This window comes from Malurus melanocephalus, unplaced genomic scaffold (genome assembly GCF_030028575.1).
Source record: "Malurus melanocephalus ecotype Western Australia unplaced genomic scaffold, MMel_1.1 scaffold_169, whole genome shotgun sequence".
NCBI classification, from domain to species: domain Eukaryota; kingdom Metazoa; phylum Chordata; class Aves; order Passeriformes; family Maluridae; genus Malurus; species Malurus melanocephalus.
Genome location: NW_026623401.1, coordinates 305787 through 333282, shown reverse-complemented (window position 1 = coordinate 333282; position 27496 = coordinate 305787). Strand labels below are relative to the sequence as shown.

Sequence of the window (27496 nt, the reverse complement as noted above, 5' to 3'; positions counted from 1 at the left end):
TTTTTTGGGTTTTTTTTTTTTCTGGTCCAAGCTTAATTTACTGCAAGACCTTTAAAAGATCTTTTTGAGGCCAGGGAATTTCCCCATGAATTGAAAAGAAGATGAGTTTATTTCCTGAGATTTGGTTTGCAAACTGCTCTTTCTTATTCCAGAGAAGCTGCAAAGTGACTGAAGGTGCAGTGAGAAGTTTGGTGGAAGTTTTAATGTCACTTTTAAGGAATCTTAATTTATACATGGTGCACTTGGTGAGTCTTTCCAGGAGATGCATTTCAGGGAAGAATATGTTTAGAAAGCCTGGACACTGTTGACCTATTTTTCATGAGCCTGAGGGAATTCAGTTTTCTGCACTTAGAGGCAATTGGAAGGGAAAAAAAGGTAGATTTCACCATGATATGTTATTTTATCAGCATAGAAAATTAGGTATTAATATATTTTCAAAAACAAACATGAAAACGTGTGCTCCTAACACAACCATCAGGTGCCATTTTCTCTAGGAAGCAGCGAGTTTGTCCTTTGTTATTTATAATTCCAACCTAGAAACTGGTGCAGGGGGGAAGCAGGGATGATAAATTGAATTTACTGAACCGAGGGCTGGCACAGAGCTCCTGATTCCTCTGTTTTGTACGCTGTATCTGAGGGTACTGGTACACAGTATTCCAAAATATTTTGAATTAAGTGTTAACTATTTAACTCTTTCCTGTTACATAGTAAATGCATGTTGTTCCCAGGTCATAGCTGGAAAAATTCTAACAGTGGGGAGGTTAAATTCCTGGAGATGCTGAGTAGCATCCAGWATGAAATCACAGCACTTTATATCTCTATCCTCAGCATCCTCCCTGCGCCTCYTGCCCATTTATCCAAGGGGATGAGTGCAGCACTAGAGGAATTTGGAGYTGGATCCTAATGCTGGTTTTAGCTCCCTGCAACTCCTGCAAGGCATTTTCACTTGAGACATCAGCCTGAGACTCCCTCCCAGCAGCGAGGAAAGCCTCCTAAATCCACATCCTGGCACAGGAATATTCAGGAGCAGGTCCAGGAGAGCCAGCTCTTGCTTTCCTCCCTCCTCTTTTTACAGAATTCTGGCAGAGAGGCTCAAAACTCTGCTCCATGCAGTTCGTGGCAGCGCAAAGACAGGAAATTGCTTGTGTTGGGCACCTTCCTTTGCAGTGGGAATTAACCAAGTAATAAATAACTCCATTCCTTATTTTTGGAGGGCCTTGCAAATTATCCCGATAACCCTGGCGCAGGCAATCAGCGGCAGACAGCAYTTTCCTTCCTCACAGATATTCCTGCGAGATTCCGCAGCGTGGTGAGCCTAATGATTTTCCTCCCCTCCTGTGTCAGCTCTCTGCTTTTCCCTGGAAATAAATATTTATTTCCTCACYGTGGCCACCTCGGGCTCCTCTCCGTCCTCTCCAGCGGCGCTGGAAAGCAGCAGAGAGCAGCAGCACACTGCAAGTGGCAGCTGCTCAGAGCCACCCAGGGAGGATGGGTCCCCTCACAAATAAAAACAAAATGCAGAGAAGTCGTGGACTCCACCATCCTGTAATTAAAGCATTGAGATGTTGTTCCTTTGCGGGTTTTGGATGGTATTCCTCGTGGATAAACAATAACTTTGGGATGTCGTTATAAATATTGTGTCATCTGCATTTAGTGAGSAAAATCAGGCTGCTTCAATTTTTTTTAACGTGGCTTTCTGAAATCCTTGAAYGGTGGCAGAAACTTTTAAAGAGGAGGTTCTTGGGCTACTGAAACAGAGAACTTGAATAATATTTCATGGTACATATTTTAAAAACCGCAGATTGTGTTCTTGCAATACAGATTTCCCCCCAGCATTAAAGAATAATATATAAAAATAGATTTTGGTGACATCCCATAGCAAAACCTCTGCATAATTATAAAATAAATATTAACTATTTGTTTCAGATTGTGTATTTAGAGTGAAAATTTCTGATTAAACTCAGGTTTTAAAGAAGTCTGGCAAAATCAAATCTGTATCGCTAAACATGTGCTTGATGTGCTGTACTTCTTAAGAAAGAAAATCCTTCAAGTTTGATTACACAAATCAGAATGGGGGGATTAAGGTTATGATTAGCCCTGGAAAATCGACGTAATATTTATGCAAATTTGGCAAATTGAGTTGGTTTTCCCCATAGTCTTGTAAATGAAAAAGACATTTTAGAAAAATTGCAGGTCTATAGAAATTCTATCATTTTGCRCCCTATTCTTTAAAATTTAATAGAAAATGAATCTGATTGAAATGGAGCTGACTGAAAGGTACACAGGGACTGCAGGTAAAAGGTTCATTTGAACAGAAAGACATCTGTGTGGGCAYCACTGGTCCCTTAGATCCTTAGGAGCTGGGGCTCTATTAATTTTTAGTATAGGAACTAAATTATAAAGTTATTGAACAGAGAGAGAATTTATCTCTGTTAATGGCCATTGAAAGATTTTTTTTTTTTTCCTAAAGCTCGAAGAAAGTAGAATTCAAATATGAGGAAGCTTGAAGACGTTTCAGGAATTAAATATACCTCCCATTCCCCCCCTCCTCTAAATTGATAATATAACTCAAATAGTCGAGTTTGTCAGAGATGATAATGTGAGAGAGTGTGATAAAATGCACAGATCAATAGCCCACAATTGAGATTAATGCTCTTCTCTTTAAAAAGACGTGGATTGTTTTATGCTGCAGAGCTGTGCGGAGCAGAGAGCTTTCCCTGTAGCCTGGGTCAGTGAAAATCTCGTTTTAAAAGCTGAATTTGGTGTTTTGTGGCTGGGGATTGGAGAGCTGCCTAAACACGTTGTTTGCTGCTGAGGTGGGCAGGGGTTTTCTTTCACCTGAAAGATGAGGTTTGGACCGCGCTAATTTCGCCTGCATCACTGACAGGCAGGGAAAATCTCGGGGATGACAGGTTGTATTTGGACATCGACACCGCAGTTCTGGAACGCGGAGGAAGAGTGAAGTGTGTGACAGCTGTTGGCACAACTGCTCCGAGCCCCTTCACCTGTTCGTGCAGATGTTGGGCTGCCCCAGAGCCCATTCCAGTGCCCGATCCTGCTCTGCGGGGACAGCGAGGCTCAGACGGACAGAGCCGGGCACGCACGGAGCCACCGAGGCGGGGAAAGAGCCGAGGTCACCGGGTCCGACCCTCCCCATCAGCACCGTCACCCCTACCCCGAGTGCCGCATCCAGACGCGTCTGGAGCACTTCCAGGGGCAGTGAAGTCCCCCAGCACCCTGGGCAGGTTATCCCTGTGCAGAGCGGCACGGTGTTTGTGTTTGTGTTTGTGTGCGATGGGATAACTCGGACAGAGCCCAGAACCCGCCGGGAGCAGCCGCGGCCGGAGCACACCCAACCCCTCCCTCTGAGCCCCTGCAGCTCTGGGGACTCTGCACCGCTTGTAGCAGGAATCCCAGCCTGGCTCGGCTTCATTCGCCATTTAGCTGCGCTTTTCCTGTCAAAACACAAGGCAGAATAGCGGAAAACAATTCAACCGGGAGCGCTGGGGCAGCCGGGGGCGGGCACGCAGCCCGCGGCCGCCTCCTCCCGAACCATGGCGCCACCTCCCTTTCCTCCTCCTCCTCCTCCTCCTGTTCCTCCTGCCGCCGCCGCCGCACATCCCCTCCTCCCGGGGCTCCGTTTTGGTTCCGGGGCAGCGGCTCCTTCCTGCGGGAGGGCGKTGCAGCCTGTGCCCGGCCCGGCTCGACCCGGCTCGGCTCGGCGCGGCGGCCGCAGCATGTGAGCCCGCGGGGCGGGGATGCTCTGGCTGCTCTGCGGCCCCTCCGGCGCCATGGACAGCCAGGCGCTCGTCATCCGCATCAAGATCCCCGACGGAGCCGCCGTGGACTGGACCGTGCAYTCCGCACCCCAGCTGCTCTTCAGGGATGTGCTGGTGAGTCCCGCCGGGACCCCCCTCTCAGCCCGGGGGATGAGACCGGGACACCCCTGCCATCCCGGGAGATGCCACCGTCCCCCGCCTCCGTGCGGAAAGCGGTTCCCTAATCCTTCTAGGAGGGCGGGAGGTGTTTGTTCGCGCCGGGAAGTTTTAATGGGAGAGTGGTTCTGGTAGGGACTGCCAAAAATCCCCGTCCCGGGGCAGCGCCGGCGTTCCCGCGGTGTCGGGAGCGGGGCTGGGAGGAGCCGTGATGGGGATCCAGCCGGTGCTGCAGGTGCCSGGCACGAGCATCGTGCCATGGCTGGGGCTCGAAGGAACCTTTACAGGTGCCCCAGTCCGGCAGGGACACACCGGGTCAGGGCATCCCCGCCCCCGCCCCTTAGGGCGGTCCCGGCTCGGCTTTAGGGCAATGGACAAAGTTGTGCTTGGGAATGAGCGTTCCCGACTCGGGAAGAGTAACGGGCTCTGCCCCTGGGCTGTGGCTACCCCTGCTCCTGGTGGAATCGCCTGTGTCTCCTTTKCCCTCAGCCCCTTCCTGCTGTGTTTTTGTCCACCTGCATGCAAGGATGCTCTCTTTATTCAGAATGGGAGCGGGTGTTTATTTTTCCCACTTCTTAACTGCATCCTTAGCCCAAARAGCAGTCCAGTGTTTGTGTGCCACTGACACTTTGTGCAGCGTGCCCTTGTCGTCCCTCCCCTACACAYCCTTGCAGGGACTCCCTGTGCCCCTGTTGCTCTAAAGAAAATCTTCCCATACTACCCATTGTGTGCGTGTTTAATTTTTCCTTTTGTTATTAATACCGGAGAGAGATTTTGTGGATGTCTTTAAATATGTTGCATTTTGTGGAAAAGATATGTGGGGATTACSGGTTGGTTTGCTGCAAAATGTTCACTGTTGGATCTGGAGAAGGTTGCAGACGTAATGAAGCAGATGACAAAGGCTCCAGGTTTCATTCTTCCAACATTTAGCATTTTTCTGTAGATGGAGGAGGGAGAGCAGAACTTTTGGCAGACCAGGGAGGGTTTGGGGAGGAGCAGTTTCCTCTTGGTGGCTGCTGGGAGTTTGCTTTGGTTGTACTGGGRTGACCCACTCTGCCCTCGCACAAAAGTGGAGCAAATCTGAGTTTGGTTTTCTCCACGCTCTGCTTCATGTTTTCCATTATTTTCCTCCAAATAAAGTGAAGCAATCACTGATGCTTGGCCTGTCTTTTGGCATTCTAGAATTGTGGTAAATTTAGGTTGGTTTTATTATTTAAAAGTAAGTAGAGAAATCGTGGTCAGTGGAGGACACGGGATCTTGAGTTCCCACTTGCAGTGACCTCAGGTCACGTGACAGTGATGCTTCCTGAGAGCTCAGGAGTGTGAGAGAAGAGCAGAGATGAGGAAGGAGAGCATGTCAGACAAACTTTGAGCTTGGAACATCTCAGAGCTCATTGCTTTTCACTGCTGAGATGGTTGTAAGGAGGGATCTGTTGGAGAACAGGCAGACAAGTCACAGCAGAGGGATGGTGACAAGATCATTCATTGCTGGTTTTATTAAAAATCCCCCTTTTTGTTATACTTGTGTTCACTAATGATGGAACTGGAGACTGGTTTGGGTTGGAGAAGAACTTAAAGCCCATCCAGCTCTACCCCTACCGTGGCAGGGACACCTCCCACCATTCCAGGGTGCTCCAAACCATGTCCAGCCTGTCCTTGGACACTGCCAGGGATCCAGGGGCAGCCACAGCTTCTCTGGGAATTCCATCCCAATGTTTTCATTCTGTCACACCTGTGCTGCTAGAGATAATTTGCAGTTTCCCTCTGTTAGGCTGTTGCTCCCAGGAGTYGGTGGTTGTGTTTCAGGAGCCTGAAACCCTTCACAGCCTGCACYTGCACTTCATAGGTCAGATAAACACCGAAATTACATAAAATAAGGCACCAGGGCTCTCTGGAGTGGTGGCTGTGTCACCCCCTGGGGCTGGCAGTGTGCTGGTGCAGGGATTTTTGCTTTTTTTCCTTTGCTATATTTGTCACCTTCCCAGGACTTTTCCCTGCCCTTTTCCCCAGCTGGGAGACCRAACACATTCCAAACTCCAAGCCTTGGAGGCACAAGGTCCCCCATCCTATCCTGGTTCTTCCTGGGAACCAAGAGGTCTTCAAGACCCATTTCCAAAACCAAGGACAGCAGGGACCGAGGGTGGGGGCTGCAGAGAAKAGGCTTGGCCTGGGGTGAACTGCATCACCACTTGTCCTCTTAATCAATGCTTTTTATCAATTATGCTAATTTCCTAAAACCCATCAAATTGTGTTCACCCCTGTGGGGGGCAGGATTTTGTGGGAATTCTTCYAAGGCTGCCCCTGCAGCTCCACTAAAGCCCCAYGTTYATATCACCTCCTGTACTAAAATCATCTCGAGTTTCATTTTTAAGTTGTAAAAGGCAACAGGAATGGGGCTGACTCTTGTCCTTCTGCCTTCGGGGTGATGGCTCTTACCTGGAGAGCAGTGCAGGGGGTTTGTGGTGGGGGGAACAATTAAAGAGGCTTCGGAGAATTCAGGGGTTCCCTATTGAGGTCAGTTAGTGAAAAGAATAACCCAGCCAGACCCGATCTGTGTCCACATCTCCCTAAATACGAGACTCAGGAATACACGGGAATTTTCTCAGGCTCTGAATAACCCAAGTGAGGCTGTCTGGAGCACATGAGGCTCCATCCCACTCCTCTGCTGTGTCTCAGGGACACAGGGAAGTGTGTCCTGCTGGAACTGCAGATCCGTATTTGGGAGCCAGTCCCAAAACCCAGGTGCACCCCCAGATCCTGCATTCATGGGAACTGAATTAGCTGTGCAGGAAGGCTGGTCTTCCTTCAAGGTGGGTCCCATGGGCTGCTCTGTGTTAAGAAAACCCCATAACATTATCTTTGAAGCCAGCAGGGGTTTATTTTATATTTTTAAGGTGATTATTGTTAATTTAACATCACAATGAATACAGCTGAGTGTARCCTTGCAGCATTTCAGGTGTGTGAGATTATCTCCATCCTCCTTTTATAGAGAAGCTCTGGTGTAGAGTCACCCAATATCCTGTCCCTCTCCAAATATTTTATCTCTTCCCAAATATCCTGTCCCTAGCCATGGAATAAGCTGTTATTCCATGAGGAAGGAATAGGAGGCAGGAAGGCTGATGCTCAGGGCGATKCCTTGCCCATTAAATGCCACATTTCTTCACTTTCCGCTGCTCTAATTCTGTTTTTTGGAGGAGCTCTTGCAGGTACTCAGGGATTTCATCCTGGTCCCTTTGACCGTGAAATCCATGGAAGCAGCACTGCTTTAGGTCAGGAATTTCCCTGATTCCTTCTCTGAGCTGGGTGCTCAGAGATGCTCTCCACAATGTCACTTTAGATCAATTCTCTGCATATCAGCTTTGCAGACCTGTAAGTTCCCAGTAAATAGATTTAATTTTAAGGCCCCACTAAATGAATTACAATAAGCTAATTTTTTTGTCATCAGGCTGTCTAGATTCCTCCTGTCACCGGCATATTTAAGCACTTGGTGTTAATTCTGGGTAATTTCACGTTGTCACATTGRGCTAAAACAAGTTTTGAGTGAAACACGAGAGCTGTGGGTTCAATATTTACCCTGTCATTTCAGCAGAGCTTTCACAATTTCTGCTTTCTCACCCGWGCTCCTCCAGAGAACAGATTTGCTGCAGTTCCCCTTGCAGCTGCTCTTCCCTGATTTTTCTCCTCACATTTAGAGGCTTTTCAGTTGTGGAAGATAAAACAGAAGCCCTCACTCGAGCAAGGCCTCCGAGCTGGAGTGTTTTATTGTTCCTGCTCTCTGTTGTGATAGTACAAAATCCCTGTGCACGTGTAATCCATTGAAATTTAGGATAATCCTTTAAGCTGGGTCACCCGGAGGTCTGGGGGATGTCTGAGCAGGGAAATGGGATGGAGCTGCTGGGAACACTTTGGGAAAGGCACAGTGATGGGGGGATTGCCCTCCCACTGCCTGCCAGGCTGGATTTTCACAGATACATTGATTTMATGGKTATCTTTTCCTYAGATATATCTAATTTTCTCAAATACATTGATTTAATGGGTATCTTTTCCTCAGATATATCTAATTTTCTCARATACACTGRTTTAATAGCTATCAGTTTTCTCAGATACATATAATTTTTGCAGATACATTGATTTAATGGAATTAGTACAAGTTGAGCAGAGCAGAGTTTTGGGGGCTGTTGGTGGGGTTTCCTGCCCAGTTCTTTATTTATTGTAAGAATTGGGGTGTATAATTCACTTACAGATTATTACTCGTGTTAAAGGAGTCACAATGCACATAAAAAGTGATTCTGAAAGGTGCAGGAAAATAAGATTTTTTTTTTTTTAAAATCATGATTTCAGTGCTCTCAGATCCTTGGGAGTCTTGGAGTTTTCCAAGCAGACTTTTTGGGCCATCAGAACTGTCTCTGTCAGTGCTGTGCTCACACCCCGTTAAAATACAGTTTTCAAACAGCCCAGAACAAGTTTTAAATCCATTCTGTGTGACCACATATGAACGTTGGCAAGTGGCTTACATCTAAACCAATTCAAGTGTGTTTGCTGAGGAATTTTCAGTGTTTGACTGAATGGATTTGAAAATAATTAGATAATACACTGTTCTGTACAGGCAAAACTAATTTCTTATCCGAAATAGTGGCTGGCTTTTGACAGAGGGCTGTTAAACCTTGTAGAATGCGAGAATTTTTATTAACCTGGCAATGTTTGGGGGGGTTTTTCCTTTTTTTTTGCCTCTACAAATTTTCAATTCCATAATTAAGCCACATTGCGTGTTTCTTGTGTACAATTAATAGCTGGAATTGCAGCTCTTGATTGATTTTAGCATCCAAAGCAAAAAGACAGCACGAGAAAGTTTGGGAGTTATTATTTGCTTCACTTGGCCCTGTGGAARTCCTTTGCTGCTTTCCCATTATTAATTGTGTAATATGGCACAGAGTCTTGAATTTCCTGCTTTTGGATGAAAGAGAAGGGAATGGCTGGAAAAATGAGAAAAGCTGAAAAAAATGAAAAAAGCTGAAAAAGARAAAAAGRTGAAGACTCTTCTCTGGTACCAGCAAAAAGGGTTGGGTTGGAGCAGGGATGTGAAGTTGGAAATGTTGGTGTGGTTTGGCTAAAAAATGATAAAAAGTGAAAAAATGATAGAAGTTCTTTTCTGGCACCAGCAAAAAGAGTTGGGCTGGGTCAGGGATGTTCAATTGGAAATGAAGGAAAGAAAAACTCCTTCAGTCTCCCAGCTCCTGTTTGAATTCCCGAGGGAATTTGGTGCCCTGTGGYTCCTGAGCCTCAGGCAGGGCAGGAGATGGAGCTGAGGGGACCAAAGTTGTTGTTTGGAGCAGAAGAATCAGAGTGATGGGAACAGGACCRAGGGGGAAAACAGGGTTTTAAAGCAAAAAACCCCATGGATAAACTTTTTTTTATGCTTGGCTATGCTTATGCTTATGCTTATCAGGGGTCTGGTTTTTTTATAACTTATGGAAAAAATGGATTCTTTCAACTTTAAGAGTAGACACCACCGAGTTGTTTGCAGTTATGATGGAATTCTTTGGGAAGAAAYGGGTTTTCCTGAAGGTCACGTGGAGGGGAAGGAGAAGAGCCCCGTGATTGGTGCAGTTTTGGGTTGTTCCCTAAAAATTTGTCATTTTGGAGCAGCAGGGAGTAGGTTTTGAACTCTTCTTCCTGCAGCTGGGAGTTCAGGTGATTTTTATTAAGCTGAGGTGATTTGTTCCAAATCAGGCTTTTCCCATTTGATTTTTAACTCATTTTTGCTTTTGTTTTTAGGATGTCATTGGTCAGGTCCTGCCAGATGCAACGACCACAGCGTTTGAGTGTGAGTGGGACTTGTACCCTTTCCTTTGTCAAATTGCATGGCTGCCATTAAAAAACCCTATATTATTAATTTTATTTTATTAATTTTATTTTGTTATCATGATTTTATTATTTTTATTTAATTATTTCTATTTTATTATTTAATAATTTTTATTATTTTGATTTAATTTTTTAATTTTCATTATTTTTATTTCATTCTCATTTTATTTATTTTTTATTATTTTTATTTTCATTTTCATTTTATATTTTATTTTATTTTCATTTTATTCTAATATTTATTTTTAAATAAAGAATATTCATTCTATGTTATGGTTAACTGTTCATGCATTAATGTAGCTTAAATAAGGGCACTAAACAAAGCAAGATTTTATTATTTATTTTTATTTATTGATTATTATGGTGATTTATTATTAATCAAATCTGCAATGAGCATTTTTCCACAAAGTAGCTTTAATTACCAGTGTGACCTCACCGTGCTCTTACTCCTCAGTGCAATTAGATTGCTCAAATTAAATGAAAAATAAAAACTACCTGTGGCTCTGAGCTTAAAATTTCCACCCTCCAGTGCTCTTGGCAACTATTTAGACTGATATATATTTTAAAATTTCTCTTTAAACACTGCTTATTTTTATTTTTAAGGGATTCCTGGGGGTGAGCTTATCTGGAGAGCAATRAGTGCAAAGGGRAGTGTCCCAGGGGGTGAAACACTGKMGTTTTCTTCCAAGGGGAGGAGGCTCCTGCTATTCCCTTTTAATTTTTATCCTTTTTTTTTCTGTGTTTTCCTTTGGTAGAGATTAAATGGCAGGAAGGACCTACGAGGGCCTTGCGTTTTTATCAGCAAAATAATTTTTAGATTACTAAAAGCTCCCCTTTTTCGAGCTTTGTGGCTCATTTTGTGCCTAATCCAAGGAAATGCTGATTTAAGATCCTTCAAGCCCMATTCAGTGCTGCTCTTCTTTCCACACGTTGTGTTTTCCTCTCCTGAAACACCACGAGAATGGAGAAGTTTTATTTCCATATCCTCGACGTTTTTCCTGCCCTGCTTTTTAACCTGAGCAAAAGCAGCCTCCGGTCCTTGCCATTTCTATTTTTTTTTTTTTTARTGATTTGTTAATATTTGCTTGCCACGTCCCCCACGAGCTGGGTTTGAACTTCACGCTCCGGCAGCAGCCCGTGGGAATGGGGCCGTGCACAGAAGTTTTCCTGAAAATTCCCATTTCCTTGGCTCCCAACATCTGCTGCTGTGCCTTCCCCCGTTGTCCCCACTCTGTCATTTACAGCTGCACCAGCCCATTTTCCTGCCAGCTCAAATYCAGCCCTTTTTCTGGGGATTTTTTCCCCTATGGAATGCTTGGATTTTGCTGCCTTAAGTTTTGCTTGAAGTGGCTCCCTGTGGGGATAATTGTCAGCCATCCTAGGCCATTCTTTCCCCTTTCCCCTTTCCTTGTGTTAAAGACACATTTCTGCTGGTTTTTCAGTTTAAATTCAGCTTTTTTTCCCCCTGCCTTTTCATCCCCATATTTGTAATTTCCTCTGTTTGTACCACCACCAGAAATTGTGCAGCTCTGAGAGCTGAGTTAATTCCTCAGTCATTCCAAATGGATAATGTGGGATTTTTCTGGATGTTTTGCCAGAGTTTTCTCTCCTTTTTTTTTTTTTTTTTTTTTTTTTTTTTTTTTTTTTTTTTTTTTTTTTTTTTTTTTGTGGTCCCAGCTCAGCCTGTTCCCTCTCCCCAGACCTGTTTAACAGCTTTTATCCATGGATCCATGCCTGTCCTGCATTCCCTCTGATCCTTCCCATGGATTTTTTGTGCTCCTTGCCCTTCCCATTCATCCCACTCTGGCCCTGGGTTGTGTTCAGGTCTCTCTTTCCCAGCTCCTCCTCTTTCCTGCCTCCCACATTTCCAGGGAATCATTGCAGTTCCCTCTCTGACTTTTCCCCATTTTCCCATCGTTCCTGACTCACTGGGGCTGCTCACCCTGCCCTGGCAGTGCCCTGGTGGAATTCCCACCATCCAAGGCTCTTCCAAGACCAATCTGCCCTCTCCAGTTCCTCTTGCAGCTCCCACATTTCCAGTTGCTCTCTTCCAGGATGTTTTAAAAGCCTAATTCTTTACATTTTTATGTTTTATTCTTCTGCATTGCTTTGTTTTTTTTTGGTTTTTTTTTTTTTTTCGTTATTGCCTCAGAATTACCTTTTCAGAGGTAAAATGAATAAACTCCTTTTCTCACATATTTTGAATTTCTGGGCTTGGATTTCTTCCCAGATTCTTGTGCACAATTGGGAGCAGGAGGGAGTTTTCATCCAGGGACATAATGGCACTTTTGTACTGATAACAATGGGATGAGGGGGAATGGCTTCAAACTGACAGASAGTGGGGTTAGGTGGGATTTTGGGAAGGAATTGTTCCTTGTGGGGGTGGAATTCCCAGAGAAGCTGTGGCTGCCCCTGGATCCCTGGAATGTCCAAGGCCAGGCTGGATGGGGCTTGGAGCAGCCTGAGACAGTGGAAGGTGTCCCACCCTTCTTTGCTTTCCAGAGAATTTGGAGCAAGATTTTTAAGGTCTTTTCCGGCTCCAACCATTCTGGCACTCTGTGAATTACTCGATTTTTTTTTTTTTTAATTAAAAATCAACAGTTAAAAATTACACTGAATTCCAATGAAACTGCCCAAACTGAACTGAGTTTGGGAGAACTGAAACCCTTTTGGGAGCTGACCCTTCCATCTGGCAGCAGAGCACCTTGGGGTCAGTGAGGGCTTCTCCAGCACGGGGAAGTGCTCAGCTCCTGGAGAGGCTCTGGCAGTGAAAGAAATGCTGAGAGCAAAGTTCTGACCACTTTGGCTGTGCCCCTTTTAGAAACCATCATTGCTCTTATTAAYTAATGTTTGGGGTCATTATACATCATTTTTTATACTATCATTATAATTATTGTGTATAAGTGTTATAATGTATATAATACATTCTGTAATTATGCATCATCATTTCAGAGTATTTGTGCAGCTCCCTTTTCCATTCTTCACTTGGATTTGTTGCCAAAAGCCCAGATCAAACCCTTGCCTGTTAAAATTGTGGATTTTCCCCCTTGCCTGGCTGACGTGGTGCTTTCCTTTGGCAGATGAGGATGAGGATGGGGACCGGATCACAGTCAGGAGCGATGAGGAGATGAARGCCATGCTCTCCTACGTGAGTACAGCACCCCAAATCTGAACTTTTCCCACTTTTATCACTCATTCCTGGTGTTGGATATCAATATCCAAATATCAAAAAACAAAAACTTTTTGGACAGTGTTAAAATAATAAAAAAAAAGGCTCCCTTTGCTTGGAAGCTTGCAGGTGTCTCATGGGCGTGCCCAGCATCAGATTTCTACAATTTTTATAAATGTAACAAATTAACAGATCTAACTAACATTGCCCAATTAGAAGAGCAGTTTTTTAGGTAATTTCCCCCCATTGGAATTGGTCCAGGGGCTTCTTTGCCCAACTTCTTGTTAGGTCTTCTCAGATTCTGGTTGGAAAACAAAACCRAAACAACAGTTGGGGCTCTTTTCTTGAAAATAAGACCCAACAGTCTTTCAGGAATGTGTTAGGTTAGCTTGTTATTCTAAAATCTAAGAGAAAGGRTAGGAAAAATACCAGGAGCTATATAACTGTRTAGTGATAGTCTACAGAGCTACAAATAGACCAAAAATACATTAAAAAATGAAAATTTGTAGGGATCACTGGTGTGGTTTTGCCTGTATCAGTATGAACAACMTGCAGTGTGCACAGGGCAATATTCCTGTATGGAGTTCAAAGTTGAATATTCCTGGGTTGAGTGGAGGTGTTTGGAAGCTGCATCCCACAGGATCTGTGGGCATAGATCCATAGGGTACAGTTACAGAAGAGTTGGTTTTTGTGTTTGGTTTGTTGTGAGGGTTTTTGGGGGATTTTGTTTTTGTTTTGTGGGGTTTTTTTTGAGTTTTTTTTGATTTTGTTGATTGGTTTGGGTTGGGGTTTTTTTGTTTATTAGGGGTTTTTTTGTTTGTTTTTTGGAGGGTGTTTTTGAGGGTTTTTTTGGTTTTTGGGTTTTGTTTTTTTTTTAAGAAGAAAAAAGCCCTGTTTATTTAAAATAACAAAACAGAATGCCCGCAAGGCATGGGTCAAAGCAAAAAGGAAAAAAAGGGACTCTTAAACCTTTCCTTAAAAAAAGAAAAAAAAGCCTCTTACACTTACTGATCATATCAGCAACATTAGGAATAATGCATCTTAATGACTTTTGCATTAGGTATAGTGCAGGCTAAATGGACTATCAATTTCTCCTATTTTTTATGCAGTACTTAAAGTAACGGCTCATTAAAAATGAACCCCTGGGCTCGAAAAATTTTTCAAAATCTACTTTTCATCTGGAGCCCGCTTCACCCCTCCTGGCAGAGGAGTTTGGTTGTAGCTGCGGGCTCAGCGTTCAGGGAGGATTTAAAGATGTATTTTCTGTTTTTCGAGGGGAGATGGATGTGTCTGTGTGTGCCTTTCTGGAGGTGGGTGTGGGTAAAATCTGTCTGAACCCATGTAAAGATAAATTTTGTGCAGAAAGAGGGGGTRCAGTTACTTGTGGAAATGAAATAATTGGGTTTTAGCTTAGTGAGAGTGGAAAAGAAAATAATACTACTTTTCAAATGAAATGGATAAACAGAAAGGTGAAAAATGGGGATTTTCTCCCTAAGCCAGGTGGACTCCAAGGTCCCTATAAATGACCTTGGGATCTGTCAGAACCAAGCCCAGAGGTGGCTTTGGTGGGAATTCACAGAATCCCAGAGTGGTTTGGGTTGGAAGGACTTTAAATCCCATCCCATCCCATCCCATCCCTGCCATGGGCAGAGGCACCTTCCACTATCCCAGGGTGCTCCAGCCTGGCCTTGGACATTCCAGGGATCCAGAGGCAGCCACAGCTTCTCTGGGAATTCCAGCCCAGCCCCTCCCCACCCTCACAGCCTGGAATTCCTTCCAATATTCTCTCTAAATCTCCCCTCTGGCAGTGGGAAGCCATTCCCTGTGTCCTGTCCCTCTATCCCTTGTCCCCAGTCCCTCTCCAGCTCTCCTGGAGTTCCTTTAGTCCCTGCAAGGGGCTCTGAGCTCTCCCTGGATCCTTCCCTTTTCCAGGGGAACATTCCCAGCTCTCCCAGCCTGGCTCCAGAGGGGCTCCAGCCCTTGGAGCAGCTCCATGGTCCAGGGGTCATTTTGGCTCTTGCTTTTCCAGATCCTTTCCCATCCCATTTTGGGTCCAACATCTCCACCTCCTCCTGCTGCTGCTGCCCCCAGCAGATYTCTGCTGATCCTTCTCCCCAATAATTCCCAGCATTTCTCTCTTTCCCTTGGAAAATCCCAGCCCTTTTTCCCTGTTAAAGTGGAAAATTTGAATTTTCCTGGCACAGTCTCCTGCTCTATCCCACCTTGGGAAGGTAATTTTTTTTTGGCCACGCTTCCAAGCTCCCYGTTCAAGTTTCAGTCCATTGGAGTTCTGATTGCTCAACTCTCTGCTTCCCCCTCCAAATTATGGGATGGCTGGAAATGGCTCCTTTCTGCTTCGGCAGCTTTGCTACCCTGGAAATTTTTCTCCTTGGTTTTAAACTGGTTTTTTTTTTCAATTTGAGTGGTGGTTTCACTTCCTCCCATCCTGCAGGCTTAGTTTTGGGATATGTTTGCAAGGAAAACAAATGTCCTGAGCCTGGGAAATGGATGAACTTCCTCATCTTAGAGTGTGTAGCAGGGAAAGAACAATACTGATTTTCTTAGGCCTGCAACCAGTATTTGGAGGGTTGGACAGCCAGGAAAGGATTTCTGGGAATTTTGGCATAGTGCAGGTGTTCTACAAAGTGTAAATAAAGGGGATTTTTTTCAGTTTAAGAAGAAACAAATAATTCCCTGGGGTGAGATCTCCTCCATGCAAATGTGACATTAAAACTGGGATGATATTTTGAATTATGCTCAGCCTTAAAGTTCTTTACTTTCTGAGCTTGACACTAAATCATTCCAGCTCTGGAATGCTTTATTATTTWATTACTAATTATAATAATAATTATATTGATATATAATTATATTCAAGATGTAGACTATATTAAATATATAAACTATAGAAATATATTTTCTATATAAAATATAGAAAAATATGTAAAACTATATAAATTATATAGAAAGTATATACTTTATGTATAGTTTATATATACTTTTTGTATACTTCAGATATACTTTAGACATACTTTATATACATAATATATTTTATATAAAATATGGATTAAAAATATATAAAATGTATAAAATAGAGCTAAAATAGAGCTAAAATAGAGCTAAAATAGAGCTAAAATAAAGATAAAATTTAGATAAAATAGTTATAAAATAGATATAAAATTATATAAAATAGATATAAGTAAATAGAAAATATATTAAATATATTAAATATATAAAATATATATGAAATATATATAATGTAGATAAAATATATATAAAGTATATATAATTTAGATAGAATATTTAATATATAAAGTTATAGTAAATATATATCCATAAATACAATATCATAATTACATTATATGATGATTTTTATTATTAATTATGCAGAAATGCTTGAATTAGGCAGACTTTGGGGGGTGAGAAATAGGATTTTCCCAGTGCTGGGCACTGCAGGTAATTAAGGACAGGCACGGAGCAGCGTGGGGCTGTGCTGGGGCTCTTGTCTTGTAGCTCTATAAAAAGGCAGTAATTTTTTTGACAGCCACTGATTGGAAAGTTGCTCGCAGCCCTCCGCCAGCACGGGCGACACGCTCCGGATCAATAACTGGCAAATTTCCCATTACAAAGAATACCTGAACAATGTCCCAAATAGCCACTGGCATCTTAATTTGCCATGGAAACCTCCGGTGCTGGCGTGTGGAGGACAAGTCATTTTCAGACAATTTTTCCAGACTACTTGTTAACAGTTATTGCTGTCCCACAAGGTTGACAGCTTACATGATTGATATTTCATTTACTTGTCATCGCTGGTGAGTAATGGACAGGGYCCTGCTTGCTTCTCCCTCTCTCTCCCCCTCGCTTGTGGGGTTTTTTTGGGGGGCAGGAAATGCTTTCCTGCATGTTTATTTTGGTTTGTTATTCTGGGGAGTGCGTTATAAATGTTAATGTTGTGTGGGGGGATGGCTTGGGGTCACAGAATGCTGCCGGGAAAATGGGAATTAAAAGGTTAAAATCCAGTTCTATCCCATGGGCAGGGACRGCTCCCACTGTCCCAGRRTRCTCCAAGCYCCATCCATCCTGGCYTTGGRCASTCCARGGATCCAGGGSCAGCCACAGCTTCWCTGGGAATTCYATCCCAGGCCCTCCGCACCCTCWCAGCCTGGAATCCCYTCCCAAAATCCCACCCCAATCTCCCCTTTYCCAGTGGGAAGCCATTCCCTGTGTCCTGTCCCTCCATCCCTTGTCCCCAGTCCCTCTSCAGCTCTCCTGGAGCCCCTAGAATGTTTTGGAAGCTCTCCCTGGATCCTTCTCCAGGTGAACATTCCCAGCTCTTGGAGCAGCTCCATGGCCGAGGTGTCTTTTTGGGTTTTGACATTCTCAGCTCCTTTCCCATCCCTTTTTGTCCATTTTTAGCCATTTTTTAATCAATAACCAATTCCCCTGGATCACTCCAGCAGCTTCTGGGAGTTCAGCATCTCAGGATGTCTGCAGGGACTTTCTGTGATCCTGGTTTGGGATTCCTCTGCCCTGACTACGTCATCACTGCAGATTATTGGATATTTTCCAGAATCCTTTGGGATTTCCTCAGAGTTTCCCTTATTCCACGGTTTTGGGGTATATTTGCATCACCTCTTTGTGTCCAGGTTTGCTCTTCCTGGCTTCTCCGGGTGTGGCAACTGCTGGATTTGCCGTAAAGGTTTGATTTCCTGGCTCTGTGAAATATTCCCAGGATTTAGGGAAACCTGGAGCTTCCCTGCTGAGCCAGAGCAGATCCCTGTGCTGGAAACCACAGCTCCTTTTTCAAATTCCTCTGTCCCATCATTGTGGGAACACTGAGGAACCATCTGAAGGCTGAGCTGTGCCGTGGCTATTAACAACAAAATTAAAATACATGGAATTAAACAATCCATGAGTGCTTTTGGGCTCCTGGGTGATCTCTTTCTGGAATTCCTTTGCAGTATTACTCCACGGTGATGGAGCAGCAGGTCAATGGACAGCTGACAGAGCCTCTCCAGATCTACCCACGAGGTAATGCCAAAATGAGTGAAATCATGAAAAAATCCTCCCCAGCCACCCTGGGGTGCTGATACAGTTCCCCGAGATGTTTGGGGGAGGTTTAAATGCACAGAGCRTGGTGTTTGCCTCTCAGTTTGGAGAGAGGAGTTCACTGCTGTGGGGAATGCAGGGAAAGTGCATTTATGGCATAGAAAATTGCTGATTTCCTGGGTAAATCCCACTAACAAGGTTCAGTTTGCAGAGCACGTATTTCAGTGCATTTATAAAAACTCACCGGTGATGGCTCTGCCCGTATTCAAACAAAGCAGGTGAAGAACTGAAATCTTGGATATTTATGAAAATTGGGTTTTTTTCAAGCTTTTTGAATATCATCACTCAGCCTGGCCRAGCTGGGGAATGTCACTGTCACTGTCCATGGTGACAATGGGGTGTGGCTGTCCCAGGAGCTCCAGCCAAGGCACGTTTTTAGCTGAAATTCGGGATATATTTGCACTTGGCAGTGGTACCCGAATATTCACAAGCTCTTTAATCATTTTCCTGACCAGGGAGATGTGTAATCAATTCTGTGGACCGAGGCAATGAAAAAATAGGTCATCTCCAACCTGGAAAAATTCCGTAGGCAGCTCATTGGGTTTTTTGGGAATGCAGTGCTCTCTCTCTGAACTCAAATAATGGTTATAAAAAAAAGCCTYGTGCATGACATAATTCATTCAGCTCTCAGTATAGCCAGGCTTGGAATCTCTGACTCTTAATTGATGAAACAGAGAAGGTTGGAATTCTCTGAGTAAATCTCCCAGCAATAAATTAATTGAAATAATTAAAAATTAAACTCTTCTCACTTAACTGATACGACACAAATAATCATACGATGAAGCTCCCAATTAAACATTCCGGGCTTCCATTACTTACAACTCGCTGAAGTTTGAATTGGGCAATTAAGCAGGAGCCTCCTCAAACACGTGGACAGGAGGTCTCTGAAGGAGGCTGGGTTTCCTGGTGGTTCCTATGGAAAGGAGGCAGGAATTCCAGGGAAACGTGGAAAATTGGGGTTTTTTGGGGTCTGGTTGAGAGGGGACCCCCAGGTGTTGGAGCTGTGGTGCTCCAGAGCCCCCAGGCAGGAGCTGGGTCTGCCTGAGAGCAGGGCAGGGACAGCCTGGAGAGGGAAGGGACTCCTGCAAGGCACAGATCCTGGAATGGTTTGGGTGGGAAGGGGCCTTAAATCCCATCCCATTCCACACCTTCCTCTATCTCAGGCTGCTCCAAGTCCATCCAACCCGGCCTTGGACATTCCAGGGATCCAGGGACAGCCACAGCTTCTCTGGGAATTCCAGCCCAGCCCCTCCCCACCCTCACACGGAACAATCCCTTCCCATTATCCCATCTAAATCTCCAGTTTTCCACTACAAAGCCATTCCTTGTGTTCTGTCTGTCCATCCCTGGTCCCCATCAGTACCTGACACCCCTTAGGGTTTGAAGGGACATTTTGGGATCACAAACCAAGCCTGACCTTGTAGATTCTCCATTTGGGTCCTTCCCAAAGAACCACTCATTCCAGTTCTTGTTCCTGCTGCTGCCTCATTTTCCTGTTTGCTTTGCATCCCGTGATAATCTCTGGACAGATTTGGGATTGTCCTTGTGCTCTCTGGATCTGGCTCTTCCTATGTCACCCCACATTTCCCCCTGGCTCAGCTCCCTGGCTCCTCTGGGTTTTTCCTTCTCCTCGCTCCTCCAGATTGTTCTAGAACTCAATTCCCATTTCATCTTCGCAAATCATCTCCTTAAACTTCTCTTTTTCTGGCTGAGAGCTCTGAAACCCCCCTAACCCTCCCCAACCCCACCCCTGAGTTCTGCTGCTCCTCTGAAATACTGAACAAAATGTGCCTTCTGCCTTTTTTTTTTTCCTTTCCCTGTCYTCTTGTCCTGCCTCTCTAATGAACATCCCAAATTTTGTTGGCATTTCCCTCCCATGCCCTTTTGGCCGTGGCTCTCCCTGTTCCCCACTTGAAAGCCCCATCAGCCCCGTACAGCTTTTCTGCCTCTCATTTCCACTTCTCCCTTTTAAGAGGTTTCTTTGCAAATCCTTTGAATCCTTTTCCCTTTTTTTGCCTCTTGTACTTCTGAGGAAGCCTCAATTCCTGCCTCCTTCAGCTCCCAAAAACTCCTCTTTCCCTTAAAAATCCTGTCAGGAGTAAATTTCCAGGTGCCAGCCTATGTTAGCTGGGCTGTGCTTTATTTATTTTGTAATAKTAAGGCCTTAAAAGGGGGAAAAATGGGTGTTTTATCTGTTTTTTAATAGGTTTATTGTTGCTGTTTAGATGGTAAGAGCCAGAGGGTGATTTTATATTGAAAATAAATATGTGTGTGTGATACACATATAAAAAAGTGTACACACACATAGAGAGTTATCTATATATATTCATATATATCTACATATATTTAAATATATATTTATGTGTCTCTATAGATATTAATATGTCTTTATATATATTTATATGTATTTATATTTTCATATATATGTCTTTATATTTATAGAGATCTATGTGTATTTACATTATTTAATATGTATTTTTATATACTTACAGGTATCTAGATGTATATATATTTATTGATATCTATAAGCATTTATATAWTTTTATATATTTATATCTGTCTTCTACCTATGGTATATATCTCCCATTTGTGGGATGCAAGATGAACCCATCATCCAAACATGAACCTTTRAAATGATTATTGATTAATTATCTCGCACCAAATGTCGATTTTAATCAATTGGAAAAATAGAATGTGCTCATATGTATCTATAATTCATAATTTCTAGGTTTTTTTATTTTTTTTTTTAAATTTCAGTGCCCAGAGTCTGGTGATATTTTCACCTCTTTGAGATGTCCATGGTAATTTCTGCTGTCATTGGCAGGCASGAGGGCTGGCCCTGGGTGCTGTGGTTAATAACCATCACCTGTGTCCCCCTGCCTCATAAACAGCTCTGTTTGCTGCTGTCAGGGATGGGAGGGAGAAAAAAAAATCCAATTCCTGCCCGCTCAGCCCATCCATCAGCRCTGACAGCCCCTGGTTTGTAGGGCACTGAGTTCTGGGGTGGGGACATGGAGCCTTTGGGGCTCTCCCATCCAACCAAAGCCACCCCTGAGTGGGGAACAAGGGAAMATTCACTGGAAACTCCTCGGGAAGGGCTCCCTGCTCCAGCAGCACATCCCTCTGATGGCTGAGCTGGCCACCCAAACCACAGCCTGGACAGAATTGAGAGAATCCAAAGCAGTTCTGTTATTGCAGGGCCTTCAGGGCTATCCAGGGCAGTCCCAGCCCAGCCAGGGGTGCACCCACAATGGACAATGGCTCACGGGATTTTCACCCTTTATCAGTTTTGTCCATTTGCACATGGGGGTGAATCCTCCAATTGCAGCTCGGCCAATGCAGTCATTGACTCCAAGTTTTCTCCCCCCAATTCTCTGTTGTTTCCATCTCCTGGGGCCTGGCACAGTGAGGTATCCTTGAGTTTGGGGCTGGAGAGGAATTGTTTTGTGTGAAAATGGGAGAGCAGGAGCTCAGCACTGGATATGGAGTCTGGAGTTAAACACTGAAGAATTACAGGGTCACAGAGACATGGAAATAGAGAGCCTAAAATCCTAAGGGACCACCTCGAAACCAGACATCACCGTAAGGTGCTGCATTGATGTCCAAAAATGGCATTTTCTCTGGCGTTTATTCAGTATTTACTTGTTTCAGCCTCGCTGCTGTTGCCCTCGATGTGTTTTCCCCATTTCACCCAACCCACCCTGATTAAACAACTCATTCCTGACAATTCCCTGCAAATCCATCCCACAAATATTCCTGTGAAATGCCAGGGAAARGCCCAGCCTGTGAAAACACAAGGTTGGAATGGGAATGACAGCCAGAACCCCATGGTCAGAGCCGGCAGCTCTCTTGATTGGGGTGTGTTTGAAGCAGAAATTAGAATTTCTATTACACGGTGTCAGGAAGCTCTTAGCATTTATAAATGCTCACTGCTGCAAGTTAAAAATCCTGGGCCGTAATTCCCACTCTGGGTCTCGCCAGGCACTTTTCAATCATTTCTCTCTGCTAATTTTGGTGTCACCCTCATTTCTTTTTTAAAAGATTCATTTTGAGCGAATTTGTAAATGGCCCTGATGTGTTCTACAATTTAGTCAATTACTGTTTCAGCCTGCAAACCTCCCGGGAAACGGAACATACATGGCCTCAAGGTACGAATTTCAATAATTGTTTCAGGAAAGTTAGATGGATTTGTAATGCTGTGTTCCACTTATTGAAATGTCAAATAAAACTGCACTTTCTTGAGCTCCGACAAGCAGGGGTTTTTTTTATAATTTTTTTTTGTTTTGGGGGGGGGTGAGGGTGGGAGAAGGCTTCATCTGCAAAAYGTTAGCTGTGATATCTATATATATCTATATTTCTATATATAGTTTTATTAAAAATGGGWTTGCCTTTTTGTTGTTAACCTCTGCTAATCATGTTTTTAAATTTTAGTAGTTCATTTATCAACAAATGTCTGCCACCCCTTCAAAGCTTTTTAAATCCCCCACCCTATTCCTGTGATTTCAGTCATTTACCCGAGCGTGGAAGGCACCACAGTAGGATTATTTTAGGGTTTTGATTCCTTATTGCTCCTGCAATCATATGGAGAAGATCATAAAGGTATTAAATGATTGTTTAGGGTTTAAAACGAGGATAAATGAGGGATTTAGCGCCTCTTTTCGAGCGTCATTGCCGAAGCGAAGCTGCCGCCGCAGCCCGCTAACCTACATACACCTCACCGTCGGCATGCCTAGCAACCAGCTAATTAACCTCGCCGGCGAGATGAGGAATCCRTGGCAAATTACAGGTTAATTAGCACGGTGTCCCCGTGGCGGGGCTGCGCTCAGGCTCCTCTCGCTGCCCGCAGGTGAACACGCGCGCGGGGGCCGCCAACAGCAGCGCCTCGGCCRCCTCCGACGCCCTCCCCAGCAATAGGTAAGAGCCCAGCTCCTCTTCCCCTTCCCTGCTTTTCCTTTATATCCTTTATTTCCTTCTCCCTGTCCCAAATGGAACCTAGGTGGGGCAGAGCTGGGGGCTGAGCGGGTTTTCTGATGGGATGGGGGAAGCGGGATCTCCTCCATTCCCAAACGGAGGTATTGGAGCTGAGCGGGGCAGTCAAGGCTGAGCGTTGGGGTGGCTTTCGGCCTCACCTCGAATGTTGGGGGGATAAATCTGAGTCCCCCTCCAAAATGTGTGCCCAGTCCCACGGAATCCCTGGAATGGGGCTGGGAAATGGGATTTTTAGGCAGAGTTCAGGGTTCATAAATTCCTTGGGGGCTGCTGGAGCTTTCCAGGTGTTTGCTGCCGGAGAAAGACGGGTTTGCTGGGGTTCCAGGAGGAAATGAGGGTTTTCTGCTGGAAAAATAATGGTTTGCTGAGTGTTTCTGGAAGAAAGAAGGGTTTGCTGCTGAAGAAATGAGAGTTTGCTGGGTGTTCCAAGAAGAAAGAAGGATTTGCTGGRTGTTCTGRAAGAAATAAGGATTTTGCTGGGTGTTGCAGCAAGGAAAAAGGGTTTGCTGGGTATTTCTGGAAGAAATTAGGGTTTGCTGCTGGAGAAATAGGGATTTGCTGTGTGTTTCTGGAAGAAATAAGGRTTTTGCTGGTTGTTTCAGGAAGAAAGAAAGGTTTCCTAGATGTTTCTGTAAGAAAGAAGGGTTTGCTGGGTATTTGAGCAAGAAATAGGGGTTTGCTGCGTGTTTCTGGAAGAAATAAGGATTTGCTGGATGTTTYAGTAAGAAATAAGGGTTTGCTGGATGCTTCAGTAAGAAATAAGGGTTTGCTTGTAATGAACTGTTACAGGAAGTCATTATTACCCAACACTGATGTTAAAAACCTGCAAAAAACTACAAAAACCCTTTCTGTTTTCTCAAAAAGAAACAAGGAGAGTCTGGCTCCATCTCCTTCCTACACGAGCACATCTGAATTRTGGGAATAAAAACCTCTGGAGGCCTCTCTCAACCTCAATTATTGTATTATTCTAATAAACCCATAAAATTCCATTTTYCCCTGCATGGGCATCCTGCTCCCTTTTTTCTTGGAGAGCATTTTGTGAAGATGAGAAAGAGGGATTTCCAGAGATGAACACGATCATGTTTGGAGGGTGAATTTTGGGTGCTTTTCATGAAGGTGGGACGGTCCCACAAATCCCATTCCCACTATGGGAACCAYGGGAGATTCCATCCTCTGGAATTTTGCCCCACTGGAAACCCCAACCAAGCACCCCCAAACCCAATTTGCTGCTCCCTTGGGTGGCTCTGCCAATGGTGGAGATAAAAAACTCCAGCTTGGCTGATTTGCCCCATCCCTCAGGGCCACCACGTTTAGGATCCCATCCCCAAATTCTTCACAGAAAAGAAATCTGACTTAGCAATAATAATATAACAACAATAATAAATAGAAAATTTTTAAAATCTAAAAATAATAGCTCTTAATAATAATAAATTCCAAGCTGCAGCCCCCCAGTCTGAGCTAAATAAAGCTGCTTTCTGTTTCTGGATTTCAGCACTCKCTGTACTTTGAGCTCGCTCTTCAAGTGCATTGCAAATGAAGCTTCCAGAAGGTTCTTGTCACCTTCTCTAGTGGTTAATTGCCGTTCCTTTTCCGAAACCTTCTGCGCCGGGAGTTTTGTTTTTGAAGTAATTGAAAGTCTCTCTTTTGTTTCATGTTCACAAATTGTTAGTCATGAAAGATGACAAGATCAACTTATGTTTCCTTGGAAAACTTAATTTTGCTTTAAAGCAGTCGTGGGAACAAGAGGCCTATTAAAGAACAAAGCCACCAAAATATGAAATCTGTGTTTTCACTGTTCCTGTTAATAATGATCTGTGATCAAGACACGTGCACAGGCCTTTCAAGAATATATTATTTTGTACTTTTTTTTTTTTTCTTTTTTCTTTTTTAACTTCAGTAATAAGAGCAGAATGTGCCTTTGAGATGAAGTTTTGCAGACGCTGCTGCCCAGGCAGTTTGTTGTGTTGAAGCTCCAAGAAACAGTTTGTAAGGGAAGGAGGTAAAAAGCAGAATTCTGTGAGTGGGTGGCAAGAGTTGGAAGGGATTTTACCCTTGAACTCACCAAGCAGAGAGTTGRGGTTTGTTAAAGTTCTCTTAGGAAAAATTCAAGTGAGTTGTTTTGGTGTGGTGAGTTGAGAGTGGGTTCTTCTGGAAAAGCACAGGGATTTGGCAGGCTGAGCTGGAGTGGGTGCTCATGGAAAGCTGGTCTTCCCACAGGGATTTAGGTGCGTCTTGAGATTCCTAAATCAGGAATTGTGCTCTCCTGCTTCCCTGTGGTTGGTGGAGGTGGTGGGGCATTGCTGGCAGCACAGCCTTGAGCTGAGATCCTCAGAATTATTGAGCAGTAATGCCTGGGGGAGCTCTGAAACCACTCAGGGCACCTGAAATCGGGCTGTGAACCTTCTTTCCCTGTCACTTTTGAATCCCCTGACGTATGAGAACATCCTTTTCTGATTTCCCTCCTGAGCTGTAGAACCATGGGCTGCACGGTCCGGCTGAGCTGAGCCGGCTGCTTTGGGAAGGTGAAAAATGCATTGATTTGTTCTGAGCTGCTCACTGCTGCTCCATTCCTGCTGTCTGGGCAATGCTCCCCACACCTTCCCCTTCCAGTTCCATCCCATCAGGATGTGGAATCACAAGCTCCCCTCCTTTCTCCCGGCTCTGCTCCATCTGACCGAGCGGCACGGCCTGGTCAGTAAAAATAATTGCCTCTTGTTTGGTTTTTATCTTTTCCAGCTTAAAAAAATCCTCTGCAGAGCTGAAGAAAATCCTTGCCAATGGCCAGGTAGGTGCACTGAGCTTCCTGCACACCTCATCTCTGCCTTCGGGCTGCAGGTTCCTGGATATTGGGCAGGTTCTGGATATTGGGCAGGTTCCTGCAAGGAACTGCTGAGTGCTGTCTGGATTCTCTTCAGAATCCTGGAATGGTTTGGATTGGAAATGATTTTAAATCCCATCTCTTCCCTGGACCCCTCCCAATGTCCCAGGTTGCTCCAAGCCCCATCCAGCCTGGCGTTGGACATTCCAGGGATCCAGGGGCAGCCACAGCTTCTCTAGGAATTCCAGCCCAGCCCCTCCCCACCCTCCCAGTCAGGAATTTCTTCCCATTATCCCACCCATCCCTGCCCTCCTTCACCTTAAGGCCACTCTGCCCCTTTATGTGGTGTTAAATTCATGTTTAGACTTGATTTTAAAGCTTTTTTTCCAACATAAACAATTCTACAATTCCCTGCTGTAAACTCTTTTTTAAAAAAACGCAAAAAATCCAGCCAATCAACCCAAAAAAACCCTAAGATTGTAGAACAGCAGCTCATTCTTCTCTTCCTGCTCCCAGCATTCACCCCTTGGCCCCCGAAATGGATCTTTAATGCACCAAGTGCTGGACAAGTGGACAAATGCTGCCAATTTCTTTTTTTCCCCCATTTTGAGCTGAATGAATGGAATTGGAATTATATTAAAAATACACAATTAAATGGAAGTGGAATGATATTAAAAATACACAATTAAATGGAATTGGAATGATACTAAATACACACAGTTAAATAGGACTGCCCTAAAAGGAGCCTGGCTCCTCAAGCAGCCCAATAAATATATTTTAATTTTTTCTCTGCTGAGCCCCTTGGCAGCCTGGTCCCCTGAGCTGCCTCTTTAGGCACCACCTCCTGAGACATCGGTGTCACCGCAGATAAAAGGCTCCCATTGATTTCCTGAACTGCTCCTCACTTCCCCTCCCCTTCCCAGGACTGAAATCTTAATTATCCCTGATGCCAATTCTGCGCTTTCACACAGTGACCTCTCCCAGCCTCATTCCAGCAGTCAGGAATTGGAGCTGAGCRGGGCAGGAGGGTGAAGGCTGAGCTTTGGGGTGGCCTCACCTGGAATTTTGGGGGGGATCAGTGGGAGTCCCTGTCCAAAATGTGAGCCCAGCCCCAGGAAATCCCTGGAATGCAGCTGGGAATTGGAGCTTTTAGTCAGAGTTGGAGTTCAGGACTCACAAATTTTCACAAATTGCTGCCAGATGATTGGTTCATGTTGCAAAATTCGCAGGTAAATCAATGGATTTGTGTTGAATTTCTGTCAGAATTTTTACATTAAATTTTAGAAGTTGGTGCTTACTCCAATACTACTGATGAATTTTAAAATATTTTCACGGAATGTGAGCAGAATCTCCCTGAATTAGGCATTTTGTTTCTTCTGAAAAACAAAAAACCAATGGTTGGTGTGCCCTGCAAGACATTCACAGATTTGTTTCTTGTGGTTTAGAATTTTAAAACCAAACCTTTCCTTAGGATATTAAAAATGTTACTTTAACTCRCTAAAAAAAACAAAATAAGGCTTCGAGTACCTCTTCTTATGATACTTAAACTCACTTAAGAAAAAAAAGGAAAATAAGGCTTAAGTACTACTTATGATATTAAAAACGTTACTTTAACTCACT

At 44.1% G+C, this 27496-nt stretch overlaps 1 protein-coding gene across 1 annotated transcript in view; it reads left to right on the top strand.

The window, feature by feature from the left end:
- Window positions 1-3657: 3657 nt before the first annotated feature.
- MAP2K5 (mitogen-activated protein kinase kinase 5) overlaps window positions 3658-27496 on the top strand; it is a 111295-nt gene continuing 87456 nt past the window's right edge. Inside the window, exons 1-7 of the mRNA XM_057372270.1 lie at window positions 3658-3893; window positions 9711-9759; window positions 12875-12942; window positions 17922-17991; window positions 22177-22217; window positions 22916-22983; window positions 25795-25843. Coding sequence (XP_057228253.1) covers window positions 3759-3893; window positions 9711-9759; window positions 12875-12942; window positions 17922-17991; window positions 22177-22217; window positions 22916-22983; window positions 25795-25843 — 480 coding nt within the window. The 5' untranslated portion in view covers window positions 3658-3758. The remainder of the gene's footprint in view (window positions 3894-9710; window positions 9760-12874; window positions 12943-17921; window positions 17992-22176; window positions 22218-22915; window positions 22984-25794; window positions 25844-27496) is intronic.